This window comes from Tenrec ecaudatus, chromosome 6 (genome assembly GCF_050624435.1).
Source record: "Tenrec ecaudatus isolate mTenEca1 chromosome 6, mTenEca1.hap1, whole genome shotgun sequence".
In the NCBI taxonomy this organism is placed as follows: Eukaryota; Metazoa; Chordata; class Mammalia; order Afrosoricida; family Tenrecidae; genus Tenrec; species Tenrec ecaudatus.
The window spans coordinates 133,709,461-133,735,294 of NC_134535.1; the positions used below are offsets into that span (position 1 = coordinate 133,709,461).

Consider the following 25,834-nt stretch of genomic DNA (forward strand, 5'->3'; position numbering starts at 1 on the left):
TGGCATTTACTGTGTGACTTGAGCACAAGGTTTTCTCTGCTTCCTGAACTCTTAGTGGGAGAAAGATGAGCTACAGCCTCGGTTACCCGCCGGGGCCGCTTCTACCCTGCCCGATAGGGTTGCGGTGAGTTGGCATCGATTGGGTGGCAGGGAGTTCCTGGGTCATTTATTCTTAGTGCCACCTCAAGGATGGGCTTTAACACAAAATATGACCGTACAGAAAAAAGTCAGAAACATTTTATTTCCTATCGTACAGCATTGTTCAGAACCGGCGGCAACAGTTAAGGGGACCCCCGACACTGGAGGACCTTATGCTGGGTCCCGGAAGGGCTCGGGAATGCGTTCAAAGTGTTTGCTTCTCACATGGCCTTTTTCACGGCTGCCTGGGTCAGGCTAAAGAGGTACGCCTCGTAGATGACATTTAAGAAGTTGTCGTCGTTCTGGAAGACAAAATTAAAGGACCCGTGGGAATGTGAGTTGGAGGGCAGACACAGCAGGCTTCCGTTTGAACGGGCATTTCCATGCTTGGATGCCAATCTCTACCTGTTGGCCCTGACAGCTGGCAGTTTGTCATTCTAGATGGGACTGTCCGGGCGGGCGGAGAGCCACGCTGGGCGGAGTCAGCGGCTGGCGCTCCATGGTCAGTATGTGCACCAGCAAGTGCCCAGGAGGTTCATTCCGCCCAGATGGGAGCCCACCCCGTGGCAGCACATAGCCAGGTTTACTCGTGAAAACACACTGGTCCTCAGCAGACAGATGGGGGGAGAGAGTGATCTAGGTTAGCGGTGCTCCAGGTTTGGTCAAGAGGCTGCTGGTAGCCAGTTCTGAAGGGCCGTCAGGCAGCCCGCCATCGTCATGCTGCGTTTTACTGTGCAGCCAAATCGCTTCCTCGCAAGATGCTCCACAGGGCCAGTGAATCCTTCCCACTCATTCTGGAAAGATTTCTGACTTTGCCACGTGGGCAGTGGGGAGACGAGTGACCTCTGGGTTCTTAGGTGACACTAGGGGGATAGGGGAGGGAGAGCCAGTGGCCTCGTCGGTGGACTTTGGGGCTTGTTAGTCCAGAGATTTCTCCCGCCCACCCAAATCCTTTATTGTGCTCGCAATCCACCCACATTTCAAAGCTCCCTTCGTCCCTTTTGGGAACAGCCCCCCTCCCCTTCCCCCTCCCTGTCCCCTGCTCTACACACACACACACACACACACACACACACACACACACACACACACACACACAGAACTAGCCGTAGAATCCTATGTGTGAGCCTGTGTCCTACCAACAGGCAAGGACTAACAGCAGACTGCGGCAATGCCGGCCAGCAGCTGATCAGGAAGACACTGTCTTGAACACGGGGGAAAGGCAGGGGCACACAGGGAGTGCGGGGAGCTGCTAACCGGCAATTCGGAGAGGGAGGGGGGACCTGGACTTCCTGCGCCTTGGCTCCTGCACAGAGATCTCTGGAAGCAAGTGGTCTGACTGCAGGGATCGACATACAAGTCACCTTTTCAACTCAGACCCACGGGTTCTCCTCCTCGTTGCTTACACAAAGGCAGGCATGGCTGTCTTTCTTAGTCTCCCGGAGCGTGGCATGGCTAGCCTCCTAAGGGGAACGGCTCTGATCCTACTTTAAAAAAGACGAATCTGTGAGTCTCAAGCACGGACCCCTTGCTTTGTCCAGCTCCCTTCCGCTGCCTGCTCTGTTCTCACACCCCGATGCCGGGCCGTTCCTTTTCTTTGCTCAATCAGGTTTCCTTTAAAGATGTCCTTACCCCGAGACCACTGTCCTTTTAAAAGAAGGGCAGCACAGGCCCCCAAAGGGCATGCCTGTTTCCCAAAAGTCATCTGACGTGTGGGCACAGGTGTGTCCTGCAAGACCGGCCATCAGTAAGCTGTCGCCACCGGAACTGATATCTGAAGTCTTCCTGGCTGCAAGTAGCCCACCTTTCGAGGCCCGCCAGGTACGTTCTAGGTGTGCTTTACCACGACCTGGGTTGCCGACCCCTCCCGGGTCAGGCAAAGCCGCTGTGGCGTGCTGTGAGACAGGGCACTCTGGGCTCACACTGGGCTGAGCTCCAGTTCCAGTCTCGCTGTGTGACCCCGGGCTTCTGCTTGTCTGAGAAACGGGAAAATAAGGCAGCTAAGGACTACATGAACTATGATCGACGGGCAGTACCTGGCATGATGCTGTGTGTGCGTGTGTGTGCGCACATGCGCACGCGCAGCACGATTATTGTCTGTAGTATCTCATGTTCCGCCATTAGGCCAAGCGGCTGAGGAAGGAGTTCCCACGATACCATCCTGTCCGTGTGAGTGAGTCTCACCGTTACCGGCACCCTAGGAACAGCCTGTCCTGCTTCTCTGCCCGTGTCCTACTTGTTCTATAGGGTGCTTGAACTTTGCACTCAGTGTCTCCTCGCTTTCTGACCATGAGCCTGGGGACCCAGGGACCCCTCAGAGGCTTCACCACACAGTGCAGGCTGTCTTCTTTTCGAACAGGTAGACAGCTTGGTGGGCTGAGTCAATCCTCCAAGGTACAAAATCCTTACCGAGCGGAGACACTCAAGGCCGCAACTCGTATTTGGAACATCAGCCGTGAACCAAGCACAGACGGCGTTGGGGGCACAACTGGCACGAGCTAAACGAGGCTTCATCTCAGGGTCACGGTCTTGTCAGAGGCCTGTCTTACCTGGACGAGGTACAGCAGGGCTTCCTGAAGTTGTCGCTTGCTAAGTGGGCTGCTGGTGATGGCCGGAAGCTCTGGTCTCTGCTGAGGCAGGAAGAGGCTGGTGGAGGCAGCAGCTGGTTCTTGGCTCCCCAAGGGCAGGAGCCCACCATCCCTCTCCTTTGCAGCGGTGGAGGTGGACTGCGTGAACACCATGGGGGACATGAGCAGAGGAGGGGCCGCTGAAGCCGGGATGCACTGAGGGGAGATGACCTGCTCATAACAAACACAGACACGGAGGGTGGGGTTGAGAAGCATCTCATTAAAATGACAGGTAGATACAGGTGAGTTTACATATTCCCTGGGTGGGAAGCGTTTCTAAGACAACCGAGTGCTGTTCGAGTCTCCACATACTCTCCTTTGTTGTTACTCAGAGCCCTGGCACACCGTCTGAGTAGCGCTGGTGTGCAGTGTTGGAAGCGTGGCCTCTCAGTAATCCTTTTCCGGTTTACTATCATGACTTGGTCATGCGGATTGTCTACTTTCTCATTCCGATTCCTAGTGACCCTGTAAGGCAGAGGAGAGCTGCTCCTTAGGGTTCCCAAGACTATATACCTTCACAGGAGCCGACAGCCTTGTCTTTCTCCTTTGGAGAAGCTGGTGGGTTTGAACTGCCGACCTGTGGCTAGCAGTCCTGCGCTTAGAGACCCTCTCTGACAGCAGGGCTCCTTTTCCTCAGCGAGTTACTGGACTTGTTAAGGGGCGTGCACAGTGCCCACTCCCGGTTCCTCCAGTGGAGGACACACTGTGAGAGGGCAAAACTGGTGGCCTCTCCTGGGCTCCTTACTCGAGCAGATTTCTTTGGGGGCACCCCTTGTGGGACCTTCCCGGGCAGGCTCTGCCTGCTAGCAGAGAGCAGCATGCTCTGTTTCTCCTGCTCCAGGGCCCCTGGGGGACTAGTTCCTGCCTAGCAGCTCAGTGGCTCATCTGCTGTCGGGGAGAATCTGTCCATGCAGCGGGCAAGGTGAGCGAGTTCACGTGGACAGACCTACAGCCACGCTTTCCAGTAGCCCTCGCTCAGTTAGGCAAGTGGCATTTGGATCGCCAGCTGGCTGACTCCCACGGTCCGCTCTCCTCTGCTTCCAACTCAGATGAGATTGGGAAATGTTCCCATCCACCCGCTAAGAGCCCCCAGGACTGCATGAGAACGGACGCTGCGGGCGGGCCGGCAATCGAGAAGTGGCTGTAATGTATAATCGGAAGCTCCCTGAGGAGCAGTCTCAGCACGAGGGCCCACAAAATGCGCATGCGCCTTGCCGGCTCCCCACCCGTGGGCGAGCTGAAAAGTCAAGAGCCACACACGCGGGCCTTTCCATCTTGTCGCTCGTCCAAGCGTCTGGCGTCCAGTGCTACATCGCACGCAGACGGAGAGCAGACGTGCAGAGCGGAAATGCTACACTGCAATGGGGTGGGGGGGGGCAAACACCGCTTCTCTTGCCACGGGAACTCATTTGGGATTTTTAACAAGTAATAAACAAGAGCACGTTGACGCGGTGGCTCTCACACACGTGCACACAATCTTAGTTTTCCAAAGGTGGAAGCGCTTCTGATGACATGTCATGAACCACATGCCAAAACATGACAAAAAGACTGGCGATGATGTGCACGGTCAGGGGAATTTCTGAATTTTGAAAGAATTTGTACCAATCTGGAGCCAGAGCTCCCGCTGCTCCATCAGTCACTCGGGTTTTCTCTAGCTGTTGTAGAGACTATTGCACGACTCCAAAGATGGGCCCAGAAAGTCATCTTTCTGGGGGAGAGAGTATGTTTTAAAAATTATAATTATTTTCTACTCTCCTGAAGTGTGTGTGTGGTGGGGGGGAGGTGGAGGTATATTCTACCTTTACTGATTTTCATTTTGCACAGAGGGAAATAAAAATAGACTGTAACTTTAAGGAGTTAATAATAATTTTTTTGGGGGGGGGTCTGTTTGTTAATAGGAGCCCTGGTGGCCTAATAGTGATGCACTGGGCTGCTAACTACAAGGTCAGCAGTTCAAACCACCAGCTGACCCGAGGGGCAAAGACGGGGCTGTCTACCCCTGTGAACAGTTACGGCCTCAGAAACCCACAGGGGCAGTTCTACCCTGTCCTACAGGGTCGCTATGAGTCAGCATTGACTCAAGGGCAGTGAGTGAGATAGAGTGATCGACCAAAAAAATAAAATAACTGATAGATAAATCATTGGGCCCTGGTAGCGTAGTGGGTTACACACTGGCTGCTAACTGCAAGGTCAGCAGTTCAAAACCACCAGCAGCTCTGAGGGAGAAAGATTAGAAAAGCTAGTCTCAGAAACCCACAGGGCAGTTCTACCCTGTCCTATGGAGCTACTATAACATGAACCCACACGTACAGCACAGTGTCTGACACGTAGTAAGTGCTCAGTATTTCTGGCTAAATACGAACTCATGCATCGGGGACTTAAAAAGTCAGAGATCAGATGTCTGGTACCCCAGAATGATTTCAGAGCCAATCGTATGCTTCCCCAAAGAAGCATCTATCCAGGCCTTTAGCCCTTATAACACTGTGAAGAGTTAGATGGACAAGGACATTCTGAGATTGTTGAGCAGAAAGTTGAGGTGACAAGACGCACAGACGTGGCTTTGGCACCCTGTTCCAAATGGGAATGGATGTGGCGCGGGGTCCCCAGTGCACAGCACTGGTTTACATTTCCTGCTTGACTGTCATACCCCGCCCAACCCCCACCCCACCCCCCCAGACCTGGTAGATGTTTACCTGAAAGAGAGAAGCCTGCTTCTCTGCGCAGCCTGTCCTGTCGATCCAGGGTTCCCCAGGTCTCACCGTCCGAGCGCCCGGAGTCAGCACAGGAAACTTGGCTGCCATGGCTGGCCGGCTGGGTGTGTGGACCTGCTGCCCGTGCTGCACAATCTGGAGCTTGCTCAGTAGCTCCTGAGGGGACACCACCCCGGAGCCGCCCGTCTGCGTGCAGGGCAGGGGCAGCGCGGGCTGTTCTTTCCGGGGAGTCTGATGCCCGAGCGCCTCTGGCAGAAGGGAGCCATTGAAATACACAAGCTGTGGCCGCACCAACCCCTCCCCGGGCACTGCAGAGGTGGCGGCAGGGAGGCCTGTGCTGAAGCTCGGCGCAGCTGAGCTGGCACTCTGGAGCTTTCGGGCCCCAGGGCCAGCCTGAGGCTTTCCGAGCGGGCTCTGAGTTCTCCAAGCACTCCTGACGTGATGAGCCAAGGTCCCAGGGTACTGGGGAGAGGCTGGCTGGGTGAGCCCAGAGAAAACGTCCCCGACAGGATGGGGGCCACCGTTTTCAGCGGGCCGGGTCTCGGGCAGCTCGGACAGTGGGTGGAGGTCTGCATTCCTGACCATGAGTTTCTGGATGGCCGGGCAGAGCTGCTTCTCCAGCGGAGGTGAGGGTCTTTTGGGCTCCTCGTAGCAGAGGGATCGCACGACCCCCTGCCTCCCTGGAAGTTTCGCTTGCTGCTGCAGCTGGTGCGCGGTCGGTGGAGGCCCCAGCACTTCCTGGCAGGTAGCTTTGTCTGGTTTCCCAAAGAGTGCCGTCAAGGATAAGTGCTGGCGCTCCGGGTTCAAGGTCTGGAACAGATCAAGACACTTGAGAACCATGTAGGTAGAGGCGACTTGGCTACACTGGGGGAGGGGCTGCCGCTTACTGAACAGCTAGACAAACCCGTCACCTTTTTAACGTCAACATTTTAGGAGTTTGTACAAATTCGGGTCCACCTGGAACCTGTGGCTAGGTCCCTATTTGGACCCAGGATCTCTTGGTATAATCAAGTCGAGGCGGGCCGGGCCTCCAGTGACTGGCGTCCTTCTAGGAGGGGCACACTCATTACAAAGAACGAGAACAAAAGCTCTCCTTGGACATCTCTCTTCCTCAAGAGAACTTCTGAGCAGCGTCCGGCCCTCCTGACTAGACTCTGGCCACTAGTTTGCTAAGGGGCCCACCAAAGCGCTAACATGGACGGCAGAGTACCTGGCTGGGCTGAGGTTGGCGCTGCTGCTGGTTTTCACTGGGCTTCACTGGGATCGGTTTGATCAGATTGGGGTTGTCATAGATGGCAGATGAACCAGTCATCTGTTTCGGCTCAGAGCAGGTTTTACACTGAAATGGAAAAAGACACAATCATTTTTGGTGTTAAGGAAGCTTTTTAAAAGTACATACTCTCACAAATGCCTTGAGAATGATTGGGGCAGGGAATGTATGGATGTGCTTTATACAATTGATGTATGTATATGTATGAACTGTGATAAGAATTGTATGAGCCCCAGTAAATTGTTAAAAAAAAAGTACATACTCTCTTGTTTCTTAGATTTATCTAAATGGATAGATGGCTATAATTTCTTTGTGATAAATTTGAAAAGAAAAAAACAGACTTTCATTTTTCTCTGATATGAAGCTACATTTGAGCGTAAATTTAATTGGAAGGTAATTTTTCCTTATTTGCACAATTCAGTACCCTAAAATATTACCGACATCAGCCTGCAGGACCCAGCGGCTCTTGGTCCAGCAAGGCTACGTATATACTTAAGAAGTGTTTAAAAATACAGTCTGATGCTTTTCAATATGATAAACCGTGATAGAAACGACTCCTTAAATAACACGCATGGGTGATAGCTGGCGCTCTCCCTGGCCCCATCCCTCCATTAGCAACTGACTTAAAATCGCAAGTTTCTGGCTGTAATTCATCAAAGCAACTAAACCTTTTTGGTTTACAAACCCAAAAGTTAAGCTGACTCAAACCAGTGATTTATAAATTACTAACATCATCTTTATTTAATAAATGACTTCTTGCATAAACAGAATAATTCAAATCCGACTGTTCTGAGCCACTCACTACAAATTACAATTTCATAGAGAAAGAGACGAGCCTCATCGTTTCCCATGTGGAATCGTTATCATACATTAATCTAACCAACCATGCAACTGTGAACGCAGTAGGATTCATAACAGAAAGAACACATCAAAGATGTCGCTATCGACTGTGTTCAAACACCAACTAAAATGGAGTACAAAATGGTTACCTTCTGCACTCTAGACTTTATCTAGCCTCGCGAGTTTTAATTGTACCATCATGGGGCCTTGGGCCAGGGAATAGTTCATGCTGTACCTGACTGGAATAAGCTATAAATATAGTCTTGTTTCTCAGGAACCCAAGGCTCCCAGTGTGTTTCCCAGTCGCTGGGAGTGTATTTTCTGATTCAAGGGCATGGAGATAGAGATCTATTATTATTTTGTACATTTGGGTTTGTCAGGTTAACTGTACAAAAGGAACATTAATTTCTTCCAAGCATTCTGTCAACGATGTGGATATGGGGCACTGGTATTGATAGGGTGTGAAAGCATTTGATGAGTGACAGCGGCCCAACCAGCCTGGCTTTCCCAGGACATGGCCACGGGGACAAGGCAGAACACAGCTTGACACAGGCGCGCACAATTTGAGCAGGAAACACTGTTAACTCCCGCTCGCTACTTCAAGCAGGTTGCTTGGTGGAGTTAACTTTCACTGAACGACCACAGGGCCATCTTTTCATGTCTATTAATTATGCTCACGTGTTTCTTATGTCCCAGAATGCTGGCTGCCAACTACAGAAACACATCTCCCACTCCCTTCCACAGGCCACATGCACGGCAGCTGTGAGGTTGGGCCCAACCCCCTGACAGTCTTTTCTAATTAAAATGTCATTGCCACTAGCCCTGTATCTATGAAGCCATGCTTTCATGTAAAAATTGCTCGCTATTAAATTGCTCAGAATTAAACATCATCCACTTCAAAAGTTTGTAACTCATTTTCCACTTGTTTAGTTTTCTATGTATCTCTGGACCCAGAAGACTTAAAATAATGGGGGGGGGGTTAGTTTTTGGAAACGTGTATAATGGTTTTGAATAGATATATAATGTATAGCCAGAAGCAGTTCTCCAAAGCCTCAAAAATGATGTCACACAATCTCACTTCAACATGTACACGGGAGCGCGTGCGTGTGCACACCCACATACATCATTGCCAAGAGAAAAGTTTAAAATACACTAAAAGGGTGCTGGATGATGGGTGCTTTTAAGTTTTCTTTTCATGTTTAAAATTTTTTTCTCATAAAACATTCAAAGATATTTGAACCCATTAATTCCCATCTTAAACCACAAAACACAAAATAGTCCACTTCTGAATACTCAAAGCCTAACTCCAAGTCTATCAATAATATCTGATTCTGTTTGTTTGTTTTGTCTTTTCTTATTGAGCTTTGGCCATGTGATTGTTCGTTTGCATTTCAACTCAACGTTGAATAGTGAAGGTAAAAGGAGACGAGGTGCAGATGAGCATTGTTACTATTTTAAAGCAGATTCTGAGTTGCTTTTCAGGAGAGAAGCTAAATGTGGGCCAAAATATGGTTATATAACTATTTTATTTATTTTTAAAAATAATTTTATTCGTGGGTCATACAATTCCTATCACAATCCATACATACATCAATTGTGTAAAGCACATTTGTACATTCATTGCCCTCATCATTCTCAAAACTTTTGCTCTCCACTTAAGCCCCTGGCATCAGCTCATTTTTTCCCCTCCCTCTTGAACACTTGATAATTTATAAATTACCATTATTTTGTCATATCTTGCACTGTCCGATGTCTCTCTTCACCTGCTTTTCTGTTGTCTGTCCCCCTTCACCGCTTTTCTGTTGTCCATCTCCTCGGGAGGAGGTTATATGTAGATCCTTGTAATCGGTTCCCCCTTTCCAACCCACCCTCCCTCCACCTTCCGGGTATCACCACTCTCACCACTGGTCCTGAAAGGATCATCCGCCCTGGATTCCCTGTGTTTCCAGTTCCTATCTGTACCAGTGTACATCCTCTGGTCTAGCCAGATTTGTAAGGTAGAATTGGAATCATGATAGGGGGCAGTGGAGGGAGAGGGAGGAATCATTTAGGTAGTAGAGGAAAGTTGTACGTTTCATCATTGCTACATCGCACCAACTGGCTCATCTCCTCTCGAGGATCTTTCCGTAAGGGGATGTCCAATTGCATACAGATAGGCTTTGGGTCCGCACTCCTCCTTATTCACAATGATATAATTTTTTGTTCTGATGATGCCTGATACCTGATCCCTTCGACACCTCATGATCGCACAGGCTGGTGTGCTTCTTCCATGTGGACTTTGTTGCTTCTGAGTTAGATGGTTGCTTGTTTACCTTCAAGTCTTTAAGATCCCAGACACTATATCTTTTGATAGCCGGGCACCACCAGTTTTCTTCACCACATTTGCTTATTTACCCATATTGTCTTCAGTGATTGTGTCGGGAAGGTGAGCATCATGTAATGTCAGTTTATTAGAACAAAGTATTCTTGCATTGAGGGAGTACTTGAGTGGAGTCCCAATGTCCATCTGCTACCTTAATACTAAATCTATACATATATGCACATAGATCTATTTCCCCATCCTCATATAATTTACATATGTACATGCCATTATTTAGACCTATATAAATGTCCTTTGCCTCCTCTTTCCTCTATTTCCTTTTACTTTCCTCTTGTCCCACTATCATGTTCAGCCTTCATTTGGGTTTCAGTAATTCCTCTCGGTTACATTACCCTTGGTCACACCCTACCAGGCCTCCTTCCTACACACTCCTTACCACTGATTTGGATCACTTGTTGTTTCCTTGTTCCTGGGTTTGTTAACACCACTACCTTTCCCCCCACCTCCCCCTGTCCCATGTCCCCGCGGAACTGTCAGTCCCATTGTTTTCTCCTCCAGATTGTCCATCTAGCCTATTTTATTTAGACAGGCCTGCGGAGATAATAACATGCACGAAAACAAGACAGAGCAAAACCAAGCAACAATATACAACAAAATAACAACAAGCCAATGATAAAAAACAAAACACAACACAACAACAAGAAAGAAAAGCTTGTAGTTAGTTCAAGTCTGTTGGCCTTTAGGAGTGTTTTCCAGTCGAGTCTGTTAGGGCACCAAGCCCTGGCCCCAAGTCTATTTTTGGTATTCCCTGGGGACTTGGTTGCTCTGTTCCCCTTGCTGTTCTGTTGCACACCCTTAGTGTTTTGCCTCAGTGTGGTGGGGTCAGATCAGGCGGAATTCCCCGCTGTGTCTTCCGTGCTGTCCTCGTGGGGCTGAGTCAGTGACAGCTATTTCATGATGTCAAAAATTGCATCTGACCCTCCGGATTCCTCACCTCTCAGATCTACACATGAGTCTGAGTGGCTTTAAAAGGAGGAAAAGTGAAGTTAAAGTAGACTTACGATTCTGCAGTGACATACAAATTCATTTCAAACACTTGGAATTAGAAGAAGAATTTGAGGTCCGGTTGAAGGACAGGTTGAAGGGCCCAACATTTCATGGTGCAGGAAATGGGAAACCAGGAAAGATCTAAACCAAGGGGCTAACATGGTCCTGATGGAGCCTTTGGGAAGGCCCATCACATCGAAGGCTATGTGACATCACCAGGCCGAGAGTGGCAGCAGGAACACATTCTTCGGCTATTTATCCACAGCCATGAACACTACGTAGCAAACGTTATGCATTTGATTTGTGTAGGAGAGGCACAGTCTGTACACTGACTCCACACCTGCATCCCATCTCCACCCACGACAACAGCCCTGTGGGGCATCAAGAGGAGGAGAAGGCTGTTTTGACTTCAACCGCTTACAGAGTAGTGGAAGTGGTTGACATCAATGTTGGTTTTATTTTGAATGGAAGAACAAAATAAGTTCTAAATAGTAATAGACTGAGGAGGTCAATGGAAAGAAGAATTCATGTCTGCAGAGATTTGGTGAAATGCTATGCAAAAACTGGTATTTTAACTGGGGCTTGAAGGATGTGCATATCTTGATGGCAAATAATACCAGGGGGAAAACATTCTAAGTTGGGGGAATAAGACACAGTGCCTAAGTTAAGTCTTTGAAATCACGCTTGAGTGTTTCTGAGTGTATGTGTGTTGAGGGAAGGGGGGGGGAAGGAAATAAGTTTTAAATATTTGCATCTATTTGCATTGATTAATTAATTTGCATGAATGTTTGCAAATATATTTATAGATCATTGCTATGATATCTTTATTGAATGCTAAGGTCCTAGAGGGCAGAGATGTCTTACCTTGAGCAGATTAATTAATCATTAGTGTGCCTAACTTTGCTCTGGAGGCACAGGGGATAAGCATTTGGCTGCTAACCACAAGGGTCAGGGGTTTGGAGTCACCAGCAGTTCAGAAAGAGAAAGGTCTGGCAGTCGGCGGCGTCTGTGGAACTGAAAACCCTTGGAAACCCTGTCGGGCAGCCCTCCTCGTTCTAGAGGGTCATCGTGGGTTGCCATGGACTCAAGGGCAGCGGGTCTGCTTTGGTTTAGTAACAGAGCACCATCAATAAGATCCATTCATTTATTTGACTAGTTACCAAGTTCAAGTTACCAAAACTAGTTACCATTAAAAAGGCATTGTGTGTGATCCATTAAACAAAAATAACAATTGCAGAAAGAGTTGTCACCGATTACAGTCGGGGTGGAAATATCCCCGTCCAGGCCCCCTGATGGAAGGATAATGACCCTGTGGCTCATTCAAATGAATTCATTCCACAACCATTTATTGAGCACCCACCATGTGGCAGGTGCTTTGAAGAAGGCGGGCACTAAAGATGGGTACGGGGAGTCCTTTCATTCAAGGAGCTCGTCATCTCAAAAATCAGAGTTGGGTTAACAATCTAGTCAAAATCCTGTCCCCAAACTTGGTCATGTCCCCTTCATTCAAGTTCCTCTGTGCTTGTTTCTCGGTGGCGCCGTTTACTTTGTCCTTCAACCTACCCCCCCCCTCCCCCCCGTGCTCTAGAACCTGGGAAGGGAGAGCTCAGACTTGAGTAGACTGAGGTCAACCGCCGGGCAGGGGCATTTCAGGGAGCGCTGCATGCTGCACAGGGCCTCGTCCTGGGAGGCGCACCGTGTCTGCCTATCCAGCTCTCACCATGTTGACCAGTGGGTTCAGGTCGTGGCGGTCTGATCCGCCCACGGCCCACTTCTCATCACGCTCTCTCAAACTTCCAACCTGACTTATGATCATGGCCTGAATCAATGAGTCAGGTGTTTTAACTTCGATCACTCTGTCTGCATTAGCTGGGCCAAAGCTATTGGATTCCTCTGAAATAAGGTCTATCCAGGCAGGCAGCATAAATGCTCAATTCTTTCCCAGTAATTCACGACTTCCGGGGAAGGAGTGTCCTCACAGCTCCCAGGACAGCCAGGAATGAGTTTCACTCCATGTATAAGTGTGTGCCACCAGGGGATAACGGTGGACTGCTAACTGGAAGCTCAGGGTGCGAGGTCACTAGGAGTCAGGATTGACTCAATGGCAGTAGTTTACATATTTATGCACGCACACACACAACAGACAAAGGGATGCCAAACAGTTTGTGGAAAAATCTCATTATGTTTTCATTCCATTTGTCCCATATATCTAATATATCTTTCTCATTCAATGTTTGCTCTTTCCCATCACATGATTTCATACATTTTACATATTCAATTCATGTCAATTCACTGCAGTCGTCCTAGCTGATGTCTGAATTGGTGGTCCCACCCAGATACTGTACCCTTGTCACATAATTTATTATTAGTTTGATTCTCTTGTCCCAGACTTGAAATCAGAAAAAAAAAAAAACTTTAGGGTCCTCTGATGTCTTTCAGTGGAATAACCAAAAAATCAAACCAAACCCACTGCCATCGAGTTGATTATAGTGACCCTACAGGACAGGGTACAATGCCCCAGGGAGTTTCCAAGACTGTATCTTTATCAGAGTGGAAAACCCAGTCTTTCCCGAGGAGCAGCTGGTGGTCTTGAACTTCGGACCTTGCGGTTAGCAGCCCAGCGGGTAAGCACTATGCCCCCAGGCTAGCATCTAAGGACACAGTCTGGATAGGGATGCTGACTCTTCCTGTCACCTTTCCCACGTCTGTTCAAAGAAAGAGGGAGGAACTACATATTATGAAACAAAACATGGAACTAACTTTATTTTTCTTCTTATACATTTTACAGTTTTAACTTAGTATCTTTTATTTTACTTTTTTACTCAGGCCCTGAAAGTCTTGGTTCTTACTAGATTAGCATAATTACTCACTGCTATATTCCACAACAGTTGCAAAATTCCAAGGCCAACATTACCACAAACAATAAGCACACTGTCTAAAGTTTCTGAGGTTTTCACAGTTCTTTTTGTCCTTAAAATACAATCCACTGTGAATGTTCAGTTCAAATGCGGAGTTCTGAAGTCACTCAAATTCTTTCTCTTCACAACTACGTTACAATTTGATATTGAGCGAAGCACATATCATTTGTCCCAGCCAAATCTGTCTTTTCTAAATTTTAGAACTTTCATTCTCTTAGTTTATTTTTGCATATTCTTCTAACGGGTGTTATGGTTTCTCAAATTTAACAATTCTTTATAAAATAGGAAAATTAACCCTCTTCTGGCTTGGCCCTGTTCCTTAGGTTGTAAATATTTTCTTCTCATTTTTAATGTTTTAACTTTGCTTGTAGATGTGTTTTAAACCAAACCAAACTCACTGCTCCCAGTGACCCTGTAAGACAGTAGGACTGTCCCCATAGGGTCTCAAAGCCGCAAACCTCTATGGAAGTGAACTGCCGCATCTTTCTCTTGCACAGAGGCTGGTGGACTTGAACTGCACACCTTTTGACTAACAACAGCCTCACTCTTAAACCAACATGCCACCAGCCTTCGTCAAATCATGCAAAAGGTTTACTTATTTTTATAGTTAAGTTTATTGCTTTGGGGTTCCAAGAGTTAGCTAAGCAGAGTTCTCCTTTCCCAGATTATAACAAAACCAATTCATGCTTTCTTCTGGTACTTGAATGACTTGAATTTTATAATTAAACTTCTTTGTTTTCTAAAAATTTCTAATACAGTTATAGTTTGTCATATTCTAGTATGTGAGATTTGGCTCCAATGTTGCTATCTCAACATTTTAAAAGTTACTTGGAAACCCACTGAAGCTCTGGTCTGAGACGGTCCCCTTGCCACAGTCTACACTTCCTATCAGGGGGTCTAATTCTGGACCTCCTCCTATGTCTGTCGGCCTGTCTGGCTGTTTATGAGCCAATAACACAGCATTTTCAATATTTAGGCTTCAGTGTTTCAATATCAGATAGAGTTTGCCCCACCCCCCCCAATGCTCTTTTTTTTTGCCAGGCATTTTCTGGTTATTTTACCATCTTTTAAATTTCTCTACAAACACCTTATAATCGTCTGGTTCCAGACAGAAAAGAAAAATGCGAGAAAAAAACCTCATTGGTATTTATTTAGGGTTTACCTTAAAGTTATAGATTAATTTAAGGAGAATCGACAGCTTTATGTTGAATCATATTATCTAAGAACAGACTTTATATTTCCATCTGCTTAAGCCTATTTTTATGCCTTTCAGGAATGCTTAAAATAGTTCTCCAGATAGATTGTGCCCATTTCTTATTCATTTTATTTCAAGGAATTTCACCTTAACTTGTTGCTAGCCTATAAAGGGTGGGGGTCCTCTCAGATTTCCTAGTTGTGATTTATGAAAGCTCTTGATTTTTCAGGCCACCTTTGAATTCATTTGAAATCAAGTCGGAGTCTTTTTCAGTCTACTAGAAGCAAATGAACATTTTTTTTTTTTTACGTGAGTTTGTGTGGCGCAAAGAATAGCATCCGATCGCTCTCAACCAACACGGCTCCACTATGGGGCTGAAGACAGACAGGTCACCGGAAGGGCAACAACTCACCTTGGTGTATTCATCCTTGGCCTTGGTGAGCATCCGTAAGATATCTACTTCCTGGCCCTCTCCTGAGCTGAGGATCATCGGGGCGATTCCTGCTCCTGCTCCCTGATGGGCTTTCACCTGTTCGTAGTGAGTTAGGCTAGGGAGGAGAGGGAGAATCCATACAAGAAAGGAACCGGTTCAGTGGAAATGGTTTGAAAAATCACCCCCCGGTTCGCATTCAGTTCTTCCCATCCGGTTACACCATTAGACAAAAGACTGTTTGGGAATTGAAAGAGGAAAAGGGAGATTTGGAGTATGCATAAACTGACAACCTGCACGAGTCTAGAGAAGAGAAGAGCCAGCACACTGTGCTCTGCAGACTAATCGGACCCACTATTTTAAAGGTTCTACTGGTGCCGCCATGTTGTTCACTCAGGAGCTGCAGCTGCCTTTGCATGGCATCAGCGAAGTTGGCTAGCTGTCGCCAGGCCTTCAAATGGGTCCACTCTTCAAACTGCTGAGAATTTTCCTTTCCACCTCAGATGTGGGCGAGAAAGATGAGGTGGTCTGTAATCCCCGAGAACAGTTGTACACACAATCCTGTGGAGCGACGATGCGTCGGCACTGACTGCAGGGTGGTGGGTATGCTATATGTCAGACTCATCAGAATCTACGTGGAATAAGATCCTCGGGCGGCCTTGTGGATTTTGATTTCGTACAGTTGAGGTGGAACTACAAATCCAAAGCAAGGATTTGGAATGAACTGGGATGAACCAGGTCAAAGCCCTGTTTTTGTGCCCTGAAGACAATGCAGAAGGTGAGTCACAGGGCGATGCTGAGGACAAAACTTTTCCTTCATGTGATTGGGTTTTCCACTGAGACTCTTTTATTTCTGCCAGGAAGTTTGTGGGTAAAAATAAAATCTGAGAATTTACTGAGATATTTTAAAGGGGAAGGGGGGTCTAAATCCACAAACGTCAGCAGCTTACTGCTGGTGAGCAATCAATTTCCTGCCCCAGCTGTTAAGTAATTACTGCAGAATGCTGACGATTTTAACATGGCCTCTTGGCTGAGCTACAGGCTATTCTGCGATGTATTTGTAACCCTGCGATTGTAACCCACTGCACAGTGTACAGTAACATGAGTGTGCTAGAAGCTGGTGGTGGTGGTAAATATCAGTTTGAACACAATCACCAGCTGAAGCTTGAGTTAGTTACCTGCAATTAGCTACCACAGCTGGACTTCCAGGAATCAGTGCTTATTTAGTTACATATTTTAAAAAGGGGGCTCCCCTTTTTTCACTGCCTTGGGGTCGCTTTTGAGTCATTTCATTGGCTCAGGACTTAACATCGGAAGTTGTTTTTGTTTATTGCAGGCTATCACAGCAATTCTATGCTCCGGTGAGTCCCCCAGTCAGCGGCTGTGCTTCAGCCCATGCAGGACACTTACCTGATTCTGGGGCTCTTCCTTACTGAGCCCCATTAATAGCAGAGAAATGGCTGCCTACTAGGAGCAGCTCGAGGGGCTCAAGAACTGATCAGAGAATCAACCAATCACAGAGGGACTGGCTGTCTGGGTCCCACTTTCAGAGCAACCAAGAAGCAAAGAGTGGGAAGAAATGTAAGTTTCCCAGAATGCAGAAGGGGCCGGTTCATCATCATGACATTAAAAGCAAAAGAGATTAGTAATGTGTGTGTGTGTGAGAGAGAGAGACAGACAGACTGTCCATTGGTTACTAAATTAACCTCAACTCAGAAATTTACAAAGACATTAAAAATAAAGTGTACACAGAGTGTTTGAGAAAACTGAGATCTTCTACTAACACGGATATTCAGCCAAATGCATATCCGTGAATGTGGACATGCCATTTGAATAAGCATTTCAAACCAAACCACTTGAATGTAGTCCGACTCATAGCAACTCTGTAGGACAAAGAAGAACTGCCCCTTAGACTCTTCATGACTGTGCATCTTGAGGGCAAGGGACAACCTCATTTTCTCTCCAGAGGAGGTGCTGGGGACTTTTCAGCCTCGCTCAGGGCCGCCATGTTCCGGAGTAAGCACACAGGGCAGGCCCAGAGGGGAAGGGGAGAGCGACCCCAGCAGCCCTTTCCAATGGTGCCGCAGGTTCTCTTGGTAGGTAACTTTTGATTGTGAAGGAGGTGGGGGCTTACAGATCAGATCATCTTTTTTCCCCACCATTCTATAGCTTATCAAACCTCCCAATGCCTTTCCCTGTTAACTGATAACTTATTTTCAAAAGGAAAAAAAGTGGCTAATTTTAAATGTGGAAAAGCAGTCAGGAAAACTGCCATTTGGTAGAACTCACATGACATATTCCACACTGACAGCAAAAAATAAGTAATTCTAGATGATAAACCTTACCTACGGAGCAGTAGCAAGTCCTTTCTTATGTTTGTTTTTCATTTATTACATAATATTAAATACTTTCTGGACCACTGTGAAGAGGATTTTGGTAAGAGAGATTTTCTATGAAAATTACAGGGTCATTACATACATTTAAACATACATAAAAACAAAAGCACCACCGGGTCCTGAAAAAATATCAACATTCAGCCCTTACTTTTTCATAAGTTCTGCAATTCTTTGGCATTCTTCTTTATCATAAAACCAAATTCCATAAATTGACACTGCAAAAAGAACACATCAAACAAGTATGAGCACCCTCGGAATGCAAAAGTGGAACAAACAGCCTCTGCTCTAAAGGGAACTGGGCACTCAGCTTGCACGTGAAAGCCCTCACTGGAGGGAAAGCTGGCTAGTTTGTGCCCACAAAGAAATCTGTCGTGGTTTCTTACGAAGACGCACACACTGAGATGGAAGACCACACTGCTAGCAAGCAGGTCCTGCAGGACCTCCATCTACCCTGCAGGACGGAGTAGAGCCGCCTCAAATGGCTTCCGGAGCTATAAATCTGTATGGACGGAGCCTGCCACACGGATTCTCCTGGGCAGCGACTGGTAGCTTCGAACTGCCCACCTTTCCCTTAGCAGAGCGCTTAACCACTGAGCCACCAGGACTCCTCACATCCAATAGAGTGTGATTTCCTCTAAAGTTGAGCACCTGGACACAATAGGAATCTGGCAAATGCTTCGTAAGTGAATGAATACAGACAGAAGATGAAATCAGAATGTCTGAGCTTCCTGGCTTTAAAGTAGCATTTCTGTACTCACACATTGAATAAGCACATCTTATCTTTACTCATAAGTATTCAGGAGCCTGATGCACAAATTATGCTTAGAAACCGCTCCCCCACCCAGGAATATGTTAACTGGAAATTGATTTTGTCAGCTGTAAGTTAGAATAGGGTGCTGGCAAAAAATAACATTTAATAATAAATCTCTCACTTCAACGTGTCAGGAAATTTACAGCTGGTGAAGGATTAGATATGACTGTGATTTAATCATTTAGTAATGAAAAATGTGGTATGATATAGCTGCTATTGATTCATTTAATAATGAATCATAATAAATAAATACATCCTTTATTAGGTGCCCATCTACAACATTTTCATAGCGAAAGCCGAAATAATTGCAAAATACATTATATACATCTAGTTGAGGATCTGGTGGTATGAATCATATAACTAATTCATTAGCTACATATACATTTTTAAAACCTTCATTGAAAATAGTGGCAATGTTATGAGGAGTCAATGAAAATGGAAGGGTAAAAACCCTTTTACAGGATAAGATTTCAAATTTTTAAACTTTCAAAACTGTTAGTTACATGAATGTCATTTGGCCATAATATTTTAACCACGGCCTCTCTTTCCTGCTTGCCTGACCAATGGCTAGGTGTGGGGCTTCTGCCTCTTGGCAGTAATGATTCAGGCACCAAAATGTGAAAGAAATGCTTTTCTTGTTCTCTATTTTAAACCAAACTCACAGCCACGGAGTCGATGCAGCTTATGGCAACCCTATAGGACAGAGTGGAGCTGCCCCTGTGAGTTTCTGAGACGGTAACTCTCTACGGGAGTAGAAAGCCTCATCTCGCTCCTGAGGAGGGACTGATGGTTTGGAACCGTTGACCTTGTGGATGGTAGCCTGAAGTGTAACCACTATGTCACCAGGACTCCCTCTATGAACAGGATAGAGTGAAAATCGCTCCCTCGGGTTTCTGAGCGTGTCAATCTTCACAGGGATGGACAGCCTCAGCTTTCTTCCTTGGAGCAAGTCATGAGTTTGAACTGCTGACTCTGGTTGGCGGCCCAATGCTTAGCCCACAGTGCCACCAGGACTCCTTGACCTATGTAAGTAGGGAGGGGAACAAAGAGTGAATCCCATACACCCCCACCCCCACCCCAGTTCTTTAGCAGAATTTTATGCTCTTAGACAGAAATAACTAGACTTCTTTCTCCCTAATGCATTAATAATCATTTGGGGAAAAAGAATGTCTGAGTTCTAAAGTAGAATGTTGTGAGAGCCTTGATATCAAACAGGAATTCGTTCATCTCAAGACCATTAAATGCGCATCTGCAAACTATAGTCAAGGTTGTCTCACACCCATCGAGATGAATTCCCTCCGCGGACTTCTGCACCCTGAGGTGCTGGGTCTCACATTCTTGTGAGAGTGGACTGATTCACTGACTGGCACCAACCACTGATAAATCAGAGTACATTCATGTGTTTTTCCGGCTTTACTCTGAAGACGGAACTAGGAGCCTCGCCCGCCTATTTTTTGGCGACAGTAAAATTGTTCTTTCACTGGAGCCTGACTTTTCTGAAACTGACAGAGGAGGAGGGTGGTAGCAGGGAAGGGAAATCTGGCATACCGTAAGAAATCCAAGGCCCAAGAACACAAAGGCAGAGGAAAAGCCAGCCGTTTGTGTCTCATCAGTAGAATGTATTAATAGAAATATTTTGGGTGCAGCGTTTGTGGGATTACACATTTGTGGCATCCGGCATAAGGAACCAGGTTCGCTGAGGGGAGGATGCCAAGGAATCTGTTGATACAAATAGCAAAACAGTTTGACATTGTCATAACCATGAGGCGCTGAAATGCAGATTTAGGAAGGGAAATGCTATGGGAACATCTTTCAAATGTCAGAGCCGAATGAAGGAGAAGCCTCAGACTGGGGTTGTACGAACGCTGGAAGACTTTGTGGAGATGTCCTGAGGACAGGCACACGGCTTCCAGGTGGAAATGAGACCATCCTGACGCAGCCCCTTCCATCACGTCGGCAAAGCCACGTCCTGAGTCATATGCTGGACTCTGGGTCCCCGAGTCTTTGTGGACGCACACTGCAGTGTCTTTCTCCTGCGGAGCAGAGGCTGGGAGGTCCCAGTCTCTATCTTCGGGGTTAGCAGCCAAGCGGTTAAGCACTGCCATCAAGTGGATGCCGGCTCATGGCGACCCCACAGGACAGACAGAGCAGACCCGCCCCTGTGGGTTTCCTCATGGGAGTGGAAAGCCCCTGTCTTTCTCCCACGGCGTGGCTAGTGGTTTCCAGCGACGGACCGTGCGCACGACGGTCCAGTGCGGAGCCACGGCACCTCCTCTGTGCGCCTCTGGGGCGGTTTCCTTTGATCTTCACATTTAAATAGCCCAAAAGAAAGCCCTCAGTTAAAAAGAGCAATCCAACAGATTTCCCAAGAGCCCTGGATCCTGAGAGGTGGCCCCGAGATAAAACGTGGACCTGGGCCTAATTTTCTCTCTCCCCCAAAATAGCTTGGCCACTTGAGTTGCATTCCGCTGGGAAACGGGGCGGCGAGGGGCGGCGGAGCGCACATTCCAAATGAAGTTTTCTGCCTCTCTGGCCCCAGGTCTCCCCACCCCCTCCCGGCCAAACCTATCACCCTTCCACCCAAGAGGGTCCACCAAAGCAGCTCGTGGTGATGTACGAAAACCAGAGGCCGGCGTGCCTTCGGGAGGTGACGAGCTGACAGGCTGACAGAAACCATGAACGTCCCATTTCAATCCCAGGTTTCCCGTAAGGCCACTGGGTGAGAGGCCTGCGCCCACGCAGGCGGTGAGCACAGCAGCGGAGCCAGGGAAAGACCAGGGTGCAAGGACCCAAGGAAAACGGTGTCCTTCTTAGAAACCCCTGACCGTAACCTGCGTTTGCAGCAGCCGGACCTGGCGGTGTGAACGGTGGGTGCACTGAGATACCAACTACAGGAGTGGCTTCTGGGCTTTAAGAACAGCTACACGGAGAAAAGCCCAGAAGCAGGAATATTCCTTTTTAAAAATCAACACAGCCGTCGGTACCCACTTGGCAAGTGGCAATGCTGCGCGCCTTTGTCCAGCCCGCGACCCCGGCCTACCAGCCACTTGCCAGTCACCTGTCGCCTGAAACAGAGGTGAAGTTTAAGGGCACTTTGGTGCATGAAGCTGAACTCAACTGCTTCTACATCTCTCCTGGAGGTAAGAAACGCCAGAGAATAGGAAGAGTCTGTGGATATGGGCTAGGAACTATTCTCATGACAGTTAGAGTGGGATCCCGCCACTCTAAGGACGTGTCTCTTGTGCATGCCTCTTTCGCCTTTCAAAAAGATTTCCAGCAGTTGTTCCATGTGGGCTAGACCTGCCCTGCCGAGGTTGATGCTTTATGCTCTAACTACTCTCACTGGGAAGCAGCGGTGTCTGAAGCAACAGGCAAGCTGAAGCTGCCTTGTCCGAACACCTGACACACGAATCTTCCACATTCCCTTTGCTTCCGAGAGAGAGATGGAGGACATCAACATTTAAGTATTCAGTTTCAGGCCTGTATGCTGTAGGTACGCACAGACGACAGGTCACATTCTAGAGTGGCATTTTCTGCTTTTGACATTTCTTCAGTGGAAAATTATCAAAGTGATCAAATTTCAAAAGGTTAGGTTCAGAAGCCCTTAGAGGGAAAATAAAATGCCACTTAAATGCATTCTTTACTTGAACCCCTATAATTCTTAGTTTGGAGGCTCTACAAGGTACCCTGGTGGTGAGAGGCTTCTGATGGGACTGTTCTCCCCAAAGTCAGCCCTTTGAAGCACCAGGCCCCCTCAGGGAGAAAGAGGAGGGCTTCCACTCCCCGCAGAGTTCCAGCCCCCACCCCCCCCCCGTCTCGAAAACCCGCAGTGGCAGTTCTACCCTGTCCCTCAGGGTTGCTATGAATTAAGATGCACTTATGTGCAAAAATACTTTTTTTCAATTTGCTCCTTTCGAAAAATCCATTCTTTCATAACATTTACGGTTTGCATTATATTTTACCCAAAATACTTTCCAACTCCAAATTCCTGACGGGGGTAAGCTACAATCATTTAGCAAAGATCTTCCTAATGTGCATGTGCTTTTAAAGAATAAGGTGTATTTCCATACAGTGAGTGAGTGGATCATACATACCGACATCGGTAAAGTTATCTGACTTGGTGATGTTTTCTATCTTTTATATTCTTTAATTATTTTATTGGGAGCTCTTGCAGATATCATAACACCATACACACTTCAATCACATCAAGCAGTATTGTACAATCGCTGCCACAATCTGTTTCAAAACATTTTCTTTCTTCTTGAACTCCTTGATATCAGCCCCCCTTTATCTCCTCCCAACCCCCCTACAGCCCCCCCCAACCCTTATTTATTTACTTATTCGCCATATCTTAGATCATCCACTATATCATTCACATGCAATTCTGCTGTTCACTCCCCTCTTTCTTATTTAAATTTCTCTGAAAAGGACAAGGGAAATCTCTTTCAGAATCTGTATGCAAGGGAGGCATTGAAGGTGCCTCCCTTTTTTCACTCCAAAGGCCATGGGAAAATGGTAACGGACAGTACACACAGCTGTCCGGCGCTTAGGGGTACAGCAAAATTTAAAATTCTTCAAATCCCATTCTTGCTGAGTTTTTTTCTTGAAATACGTGGAACAGTAATCTCAATTTTAGAACCAAAGGCATCTAATACTTGTTTTGAGACTGCTCAAACACAGTATTTCTTATTGTATCATTTATCTAGCTCAAGGTTTTCTAAGTTTGACCGCATTGCGGATGACTTGTTATTAGCCTTTGGTAGTAAGAGCAGGCACTGTGCTTGGTAGAGAGTCTGTGAAAAAGATGGAGACCTTCAGGGCGATGGGCTGGCACAGTGGCTGCAACAGCGGGCTCAAGCAAAAGTTGTAAAGATGGCGCACGAGTGGGAAGGGTTCTGCTTTGCTGTGCAGGCCACTGTGAGCTGGAACCAACTCAACAGCACCGAACAACAGCGCCCGTGCCACGTACACACAGCTACTGAGAAAGCTGTACCACTACCAATCTGAAAGAGCTTCAAAAATGAGAACGATCCGAGCATGAAATTCTGGCCCTGGTAGCAGCTAAGTGAACAGTTGAGGAACCTGACTTCACTAATGAGGTGTCTGTGATCCACTGATGACGGAGTCAAAGTCATTCTTCTGGGTCCAGTCTGTTCTAAAATATGTCCTGCTCCAGCCTTGTAAATAGAAAACTTAAAAAAAGTATTCAAAAAAGTGTTTAACTTGTTAGGCTTGATTAGAAAAGATTCAGAATGAACTTCTCAAAACTAAAAGAAGGGAGGGAGACAGAGAGCAAGGAGGGGAGGGACATTGGGAGTTCTTAGTATAGGCAGTCTTTGCATGGCAGTGACTGTTGGGGCAGAGGGATGCTGGTGTCCTTGGATGGGAAACGAAGGGCATGTACTCCTACGCCCTACAGAATGCTTTGCACACCAGTGGTGTTTGGTTGCTACAATGGTTCTCAACCTGTGGGTTGTGACCCCTTGGGGGTCGAACGACCCTTTCACAGGGGCCACCTAATTCATAACAGTGGCAAAGTGACAGTGATGAAGTAGCAGCGACAATAATTGTATGGTTGGGGGGGTCCCTACCACATGAAAGGGTCACGGCCTGAGGAGGGTGGAGAACCTCTGCCTTAGTGCCTTTAATGGTTTTTCACTGGCCTTCTGCCTTTGTTTCACTGACCAAACACAGACACAATGCGCCAAACCAAATCTTCGCTGGCCATTGAGCATCTGTGCACCCCTGTGGCCTTTGGTCCTGGGTCTGGTTCTCGGCACATGACAAAGGGCGCCTCCCACGTCAGTGATGCCATGATCTGGGGACACTGGCAGGTTCACAGGAGGCGAGAAACAGCTCCTGTTTCGTGGCGGGCTAGCACTCTTTTGCCCCCGTGGAGATTTACAGAAGTCCTATGGTGGGTTGGGATATAGAGTCGGAATTGACTTCATGACAATGGATTGCGTGAATGGGAATACTCCCAAATTTTTTTGGGGTGGGGTGGGGGAGGGATAGTAGAAATAGCAGAAAATCTAAAACAGGTATGCTGAGGTGAAAACAATCCTTCGTTTTTCTAAGTCATTTAACTTCATTAGAAAGTTAATATCATTAAAAATAATTTTTTAAATATCTCTCAGCATTGTACTAATTTGAATTAAATTAACCTGTACCTTCCAAACTACACATGACTGCTTATTACCTTCAAGGCAAAATAAGGATGGATTTTTCTGAACGTTTTCCTTTCCAACATCAAATTCATGGATGTTCACTTCACTCCCTTGCGGGGAAGCTTGTGTGCTGGCACTAGCCTCAGGCTCACGAAAAGTCAGAAGGACTCTTCTTCCTGAAAAAACCAAAGTCCCTGCGGACCCCCTGGGGGTTTCTGAGACTGCAGCTGTTTCCGGGAGGAGAAAGCCCAGTCTTTCTCCCTCAGAGCTGCTGGTGGTCTCGAACCGCTGATGATATGCATCGCAGTCCAACGTGTAACCACTTCACCTCCAGGGCTCCTCTTCTTCATTATAGAATAATTTATTCATTTAGTTCAGTTCAGGGGAAAGTTCCTTCAATTTAAGAGATCTGATAAAGTAATCAAGCATATTTTTAAAAAGCTGCAGCAGCGAAAAGAACCATACTCGATAATAAATAAGAACAATTTACCCTGCTTTATTGGTCACTTAAATTTTTTATGCCTAATAATTTATTACATTGATAATAAAATCTTCATTATTTTGAGACTCAAGAATGTATCCTTTGAGCTTCAGACTAGTAAAACACAACCTACTTCTTGGCGGACTAAGAAATTGAGACAATAGTTATTTCAGGTTTATTCTGAGGTGAAAAACTTGGTTTTATAATTAGATATCAGGCCAGTTTGTGCTCTATTTTTAAGGAAAAATTTAATAAACAGCAAAGTACAGAATAGCAGTAGTTTTGAACTGTTCTAAGATTGGGATGAGCAAACAATTGTTTCTTCTGTATGATTTATGAAATAGTCATTTAAATTTATACTTTCATTTTGTTTATAATTTTGCTTATTAGCATCCAAATCCCCTAGATCACAAATATCACCCGGGGTCCCCAAAGGTCTTCCCCGCATCGTGTCCAGCCTCGGGATGCCTGCTGTTCCTTCAA

At 46.8% G+C, this 25,834-nt stretch overlaps 1 protein-coding gene across 1 annotated transcript in view; it reads right to left on the minus strand.

Annotated features, from left to right (window-relative positions):
* Positions 1–232: 232 nt before the first annotated feature.
* Positions 233–25,834, minus strand: part of DCP1B (decapping mRNA 1B) — a 64,044-nt gene continuing 38,442 nt past the window's right edge. Inside the window, exons 4-9 of the mRNA XM_075552254.1 lie at positions 18,041–18,107; positions 15,479–15,614; positions 6,687–6,815; positions 5,459–6,286; positions 2,688–2,936; positions 233–440 (exon numbers count right to left, since the gene is read on the minus strand). Coding sequence (XP_075408369.1) covers positions 360–440; positions 2,688–2,936; positions 5,459–6,286; positions 6,687–6,815; positions 15,479–15,614; positions 18,041–18,107 — 1,490 coding nt within the window. The 3' untranslated portion in view covers positions 233–359. The remainder of the gene's footprint in view (positions 441–2,687; positions 2,937–5,458; positions 6,287–6,686; positions 6,816–15,478; positions 15,615–18,040; positions 18,108–25,834) is intronic.